The following is a 6,702-nucleotide window of genomic DNA, read 5'->3' as shown; positions in this document are numbered from 1 at the left end:
TCACTGACCTGACAGTTTTTTGTCGGGCTGATATCATGGACGGATTATCCTCTTAAGGGGAACCGGGCATTTTGGTTCCTACCCCTTCCTATTTTACGGTCCTAGCGCAACGAGCATTAAGTCTGTACACTAATGCCGTCATCCGGACTGATTTTCCTGTCCCAGCTGTCACCGGGTGAGTGTAAAGCTGTCTCCCCCTACTGGACAGTCAGTGTTAGTACATTTACAGACAGTCTAAAGTGGCCACTGATCAGGTTTCATCAGGGTGATGTCAGTGGTTGCAAAATGAGCCAAATGTTACACAGTGGTGTGCACCAAAACTACAAAATTTCAAAATGTTTTTTTGAAAATTATGAACAAATTGTATACTATAATTGTCCTACAACTAGTTCAATGACACACAACTCAAAAATACAGCCACAAAAAATATCTTTAATGCAATAGTGATTCAGACAGAGTAATGAGGCTGTTTGAACAGATTGTGAGAGTATATTGCATAGGTTGTTGATCTGGGATAGTCCTGGATGAAAGAGAAGTGGAAACTTTAGCCTGTGACTTCAACAATTCCTCAATGTCCCTAAGCAATAAAGTTCATTTCATTCTTTTATTGTCTTCTGATCAGTTTCAAGGAAACCAGCATTTTTGTCAATGTCCTTCTTACAGGTACAATCTTCCAACGTTTTTGTTTCACAAGATTACCAGAGAGAAGTGGTTTTGTAAGCATGCCAATGCAAAGCATGGACGTGATGAGACTATACGTCACTGAGGCCATGATAAATGTACTCTGCCACGCAGGTGCAGAGAGGCTTCCAAAGATGGGCAGGAATCCTCAATCAATCAAAGATGTCGCACAAGTTAAAAATCACACTGTGACCTATCAGTTCATAACCACATTCTTACAATGGTTTGTAAAAACAACATTTGAATGACTTAATGTTTTCACATTTGTAGATTAGCTTTGAGGTTTGCTATAAATGTTATAAATAAGAACAAGTTGCTAGTTTGGCTTGGATATAAATAATATAATACATAGTTCAAACACACACTGCTTTCTAAAACATATAAATATGTTCAAATATTGCATTTACTAAACCATGTCCTGTGGTTTTCTTAGTGATAAGCAAAGTTCTAGACAGATTAGTTAAAGCCATTTTCAAATGCTAAACTAGAATGACAAGTTTAGAAAAACAATCTCCGCCTCCCTGAGCAGAAAGTCACATCAATACTACATCTTAAATGTTGAATAAAAACACTCAAAAGCTTGGCAAAACACACCACCCTCCATATTGTTTTAAACTCTCTTTACAAGTAGGAGAGGCAACACACTCCCTTCTTATAGCTGGAGATTTTAAGAACTCAATGCAAAAGGCTAATATTGTAGAACACACTAGCAACTGTAGTTCACACATCTCTAACACTCAAATCAAATATATGTCTTTACAAGTCAACAAAAATCATTGCTATTGCACAGAAATACAGGGTATTTTCAATGGACACATCTAACAACAAGGCAGGTTATATGATGATTTGGTTTGACAGCATAAACGTCATTGCTCTCCCCAAAAACACAGTAAACCAAAAGAATGACATTGGTTGCATCTCAAATTCTATTTCTTTTTGCTTATAAAGCTGCTCTAACGGAAGATGCGTCATCATCCACATCAAAGGTTAAAATGAAAAACCCTTTTCCATTAGGCTCAGCTTCACTGAACAGCTTCCAGAGACAAAACGCAACCCCTTCTTTTACCTTCCTCAGTGCTGCAGTGAGCGACACTCAGAGGTGAACAAGTGCTTAAAGAGCGCAACATGATAATGACATTCAAAAGCACACAGACAATAAACAGACAGACCTAATATATTGTTTTTTTGTAAAAACATAACTAAGACACAAACAGTTTAGTGTACAATTTTCATCTAAAAGGCATAAAGTCAAATAAATACTCTTGAAGAAGCTCAAGGACAACTCTAAAAAAGGAGGTGGTTGACTTACAGTGACCTCATAGGCATGAATAGAGAGAGAGGTATTGTGAAAGCCCAGTTTTCATGGGCTTAAACAGTCAACGCTGACCACCACCCTTTCAAATACAAGCAGTGAATTGATGAAAACAAGACAAAGACATGCTACTGAGTCTTCCACACATTCACCACTGATGAAATGTAACAATTTAAAGAGACAGACAAGATTAAAATTGATATTTAAATATTGCAAAACATACAAAACATTTTAAGTGTAAACATTATGTTGGATGCCGTTTTTACACATGGAGAAATTATATAAAATAAGTCATGTCTGTCTTAGCTATAAATTGTTCTCATTAAATTGTACAAACAACATACTAAATCTTTTTTTATCATTACTGTAACAATATTGTTTATAATAACATCTGATTTGTATAAGTGTTTTCATTATACTGTTATAAATAGTTATATGTTAATTTCATACTGCGACTCCTCCAGCTTTGTCTTTTTAAAGGCAAAAATAATACTTGTATCTCTGCCGCGCACACACACACACTAACATGATCATACACACAAGCTGCCACAATCACACAGGGGCAGGGGAAGGGGTCACCAGGCAGCTCTATGTTCGATTGAGGGTTTGGAAGATTCTGGATATTTGAAGCATGACAGGGCCGGTCTCAGGATCATTCATCCACTGGGTGCTGTTCAGAGGGTTCTCCAGCATGTCTTCAAATGCTGCAGACCAACATGGAAGAAAGAAATGATTTGCCAAAAGAAGTAGCCTGTGAGTGTGTATCTAAAAACATACAGTACTTCAAATTGAATGCCTGAAAGAGTGCTTCACTCTGTTGATGTTAATAATGTTCATCTAAAGTGGTTGGAAAAAGCCTTTCCACTGCAGCACTAGGACCAGAGACCTGCCATTATCAAAAATGCTGAGCTGCTGTGGAGGTGGAACAAAATCCTCCACCAGGAAATCTAAATGTCACATCACTAAAAATAAAATTAAATGTAACTCTTTACTGTCCTTAAGATGATAATGCATAATAAATGTGAGCTGCACATGCTGTATTTTGTTTGCGTCACCGAAATTGAGTTCTACCTTTTTCATTACTTTAAAAACATTTATAGCATTGGTAAAACCACGCACAAATTAAATTATAGACTGTAATTCTTTTTTTTGCTTCAGCAACTTTAAGTCTCCAGCTGTGCTTGTGTTTAAAAAGCTTAAAGATGTTTTTGTTTGACCTAGAATTTGTCTTTACCTAGAAGGGTCTTGGGGTTGGTTAGACCCAGCTGGACCACTGGATTCTCTAGTATGGCTTGGAACAGCGGACTGTTGGTGTCAATCCCTTTGTCCAGATCTTCTGGAGAAGGCTTCCTGTCTCCCAGTAGCCATTCACACTGCACGGGAACATATTTTATTGGAGGACCAACTGCATATCATTTTCCATATTTTTATTTAATTATTTATCATCAGTTGTAGTTGATACACAACAACTTAGTTTGATTCCAAGGATTATGGGTAGCAATCAGCTACTGCTGTTTTTTTCTAATACAAGTTTTATTTGCCATCTTGCTGTGGGAGATGTGTGCACCTACCGCAGCATCCTGCTGGTTGTTATTGACTCTCAAAGCATCGATCACTTCTTTTTCATCAAAGCCCATCTCCATCAGTGCAATGACAGCCTGCAGAAACAAGAATGTGTTCAGTTTCAAAAAAGTAGCACAGCAATGTATAAAAGTTCTAGTTCAATAAAGCCACCCACTCTTGAGTCTGGTCTGAACTCCCGTTTCCTCCGGATTCTCTTAAAGATTTCTGTGAGCTCGTCCTGCTTGGTGCTCTCATCTGTGCCTGACTGGCTGGAGAGACTGCGTAGAAGGTTTGGACCAGAGGCTAATGTAGAGGCAGAGGGGCCTGGGGTGTCAGCTGCTGTGGCTCCTGATGCCCCAGAAGAGTCCTGCCCTGGTAGAGGCGTGTCTACAGAGGGATCGTCTACATGTTCGATGAGCCACTCCATCGCCTGAGTCACAGACATGCTGCAAGAGAGGGAAAGGTGGAGGAAAAAGACAAATGCAGCTTCTTGACTTTCTTAATTTTTGCAGAAAATGAATTAATAGAGTAAAGCAGATTTAGAAACAACCATCATCCATTGTGACATCATTATTACTAAACCAATACATACTGGTTCAATCGAAGAGCTTTGATGGCTCTGCTCTCAGGGAAACCCATCTCAGTGAGCTGCTGAAGGGCTGTTTCATCCACACGGTCCTCCTCATCTTCATCCAACATTGCTACAAGCCACCGAAAAACAAAGAGAGCAGAAACTGAAAGTGGGTGGAATGTCTAGAACAGTAATAATCAGGATGTTTTCTCTTGCGGGAATAAGATTACACATGACACGAATATTCGTAGCAATCTCTAAATTGCATTCACAGTCTTAAATCCAATGATTAAAAAAAAGTGAAATGTCAATGTCAAATATTTTAATTGTACTGCCTAAAACCTGTACTGCCTTCTAATGGCTCTGTGTTTGTTCACAGTATGTTAGCTCTGTAATACTCAAAGTACATTTTGACGCCTACGTCAATCCTAAGTATGATTATGTTATGACTATGACTTGTTGCAGGCACCATTTAAAAAAAGCTATTAAAAAGGGTTTTACCATTGGCTTTTTTGAAAAGTTCAACAGCATCAGGGTTCAAGGCAAGAAGCTTCTGGGCAACTTCAATGAGAGATACCAGTATTTTTCTAAGCTCTGTCTGAAACTGGAACAACACAAACACAGCAAAAATGAGTACAACCTCTGATACATTTCATTTTTTAACAGTGCACAAAGTTCCAAAAGTCTTACATCTCTGATGTTATGTTGGGTAACCGTGCGGTCAGTGTGGCGTGTGGACAGGCTGGAGGTGGCTTTAAGGATAGCATCTTTGTCTGGAGCTTTGTTATCTTGTTTTTTCTTTGACAGCCAGAAAAAAAGAGAAAGTTTTCAGACAGCAGCTAAAATGAGGCGTTGGTTTTCCTTTGCAAAAAAAAAAAAACTTTTTACAGCTGTACAAAATTATTCAGTAGTGAAGAAGAAATAAAGCTTACCTTTTCATCTGCACTAACATCTGCCATCTTTGGAGGGGTTGCTGGTGGTCTTTTCTTTATTAGTAGCAACACATCTACAATGCAATGCAGAGAAACAAGCTCGTGAAAAACCATGTGCAATCAGTTTGTCTAAATCCCCAAAACTTGTGACTAAGAGGTTGTAACACACCTTTATCTTTGAGATTTTCATCAGCAACAGTTTTAGTGTCTGTGAGGACTCTTTCTGTAGCAGCATGTATAAGTTTGTGGTGGGTAATTGTTTTGGGGTCTTCTAGATTTCCATGTACACACTATAAAAAGAAGCACACAAAAAAAAAATAAAGAAACAAACATTAAGCAGATGGGATGCAGCTGTCATTTTCATCATTACTCAGAACTAATGTTCACATGCTCTCAAGCGATTATGAATTGTTGTGCACTTTAATTTTAAAGTACATACATTTATCAGTAACTTGTTGGAAACTGTGAAATAAATAAAATAATGTTATTACTAGAAGCACTGGGTTAGATAACAAATGTCATCGTGACATTTGTGCTTGAGTGCTAATGTTACACAAAACTGGTCATCAATGGACATTTTGCGATGCAGCCACGAGAAGAGGGCATCCCGTTAGTCTTCAGCTGATGGTATAGGCCATAGAAGGAGAAGAGAGACGTGTGTAATAATAGACAACCTGAAACGCAGCATGCCTCCCTGACCAGCCTCAGCGAGCAGAAAGGGGCAGAGTCGAGCTGTTAGCTAGCTAGCTTAGAAGGGACAGCCAGCCTGCTAAATTATAAATAGCAAAGTCTACCCAGTTACTATAAATACAGAGCCTGTGACACTGACACGGACAGTTTACACAGACGGCATATACCCAGGCCAGAGGACTGACAGGACAGAAAAGCAGCAAAGGAGAGTAAAATGAGCCCAAAACCTACATGTTTCAAGCACTTCTCCTTTAGTTTCTCCACAGTGGTGTCTTCCGTGACCTCCTCCAGCCACTCCGTGCCATCCATGGTACAGATGTGTATTTTCAACACTTTTCCGGCAAATATTTTCTCCTCCTGGACGAACATACCTGTACTCTGGGGAGTAACCAGTACCAGTCCGGTGACGTTAGCTAGCAGCAGTTGTTCTGTGCTCCTGGCAAGCTAGCGTGCTAACCTTAGCACCTTGCTAGCTGTCGTTTTGTAAATCCGCCGACAACAGAAGAAACGCGTGCACCGACTAGCTGAGGGCCATATTCGGTTCACTCTGTCGGTTTTCGGTGGGCTAGCATCCGCTTAACTCGCCCGGTAGTTTCTTTCCCCCGTTAACGTATAAGCAGCCAGCCAACGAGTACCCTATTTTTACTGTAACGTTTGAACGTTGAACCTCAACTGTACTGTCCCCGATGCATCATGGGAGTCGTAGTTTTTATATCAATTCAACCTGAAAGTACTATGAAATGTTAGACATTAATATATTTCCGTAGTAAATGCAGCAAAATAGTAAAACAATTTAGTCTTATGTAAGCTGTGAGCTCCTCTGCTCATCATTTGTTTATTTAGCACATTTATTGTGGTCTTATTTTGTGGTATGTATGACATCACAACTTGGTCTTAATAGCTTTATTTGATACAATATACAATTTAAATATAAGTCTGTCTGAAGAAATTAA

The 6,702-nt window shown here is 39.1% G+C and overlaps 1 protein-coding gene across 1 annotated transcript; it reads right to left on the bottom strand.

The window, feature by feature from the left end:
- Window positions 1–412: 412 nt before the first annotated feature.
- Window positions 413–6,441, bottom strand: ubac1 (UBA domain containing 1). The gene is made up of 10 exons (XM_029161523.3): window positions 5,981–6,441; window positions 5,229–5,349; window positions 5,060–5,133; window positions 4,818–4,925; window positions 4,629–4,731; window positions 4,149–4,257; window positions 3,732–4,002; window positions 3,565–3,651; window positions 3,228–3,366; window positions 413–2,697 (listed from the first exon to the last, which is right to left on the bottom strand). Exons 1-10 carry the CDS (start codon window positions 6,116–6,118, stop codon window positions 2,582–2,584), a joined length of 1,266 nt encoding a protein of 421 aa, XP_029017356.1. The 5' UTR covers window positions 6,119–6,441; the 3' UTR covers window positions 413–2,581.
- Window positions 6,442–6,702: the final 261 nt, after the last annotated feature.

This window comes from Betta splendens, chromosome 9, assembly GCF_900634795.4.
Source record: "Betta splendens chromosome 9, fBetSpl5.4, whole genome shotgun sequence".
NCBI classification, from domain to species: domain Eukaryota; kingdom Metazoa; phylum Chordata; class Actinopteri; order Anabantiformes; family Osphronemidae; genus Betta; species Betta splendens.
Note: the sequence above shows the minus strand (reverse complement) of the source record. Positions and strands in the feature narration are given on the sequence as shown.

Excerpts from the sequence above, each read along its gene's own strand:
- ubac1 (XM_029161523.3), bottom strand. The coding sequence starts at position 6,118 with ATGTTCGTCCAGGAGGAGAAAATATTTGCCGGAAAAGTGTTGAAAATA. Across the intron at positions 5,134-5,228 it reads TGAAAATCTCAAAGATAAAG|ATGTGTTGCTACTAATAAAG; the intron begins GTGTGTTACAAC and ends ATTGCATTGTAG. Across the intron at positions 4,926-5,059 it reads ATGTTAGTGCAGATGAAAAG|AAAAAACAAGATAACAAAGC; the intron begins GTAAGCTTTATT and ends TGGCTGTCAAAG.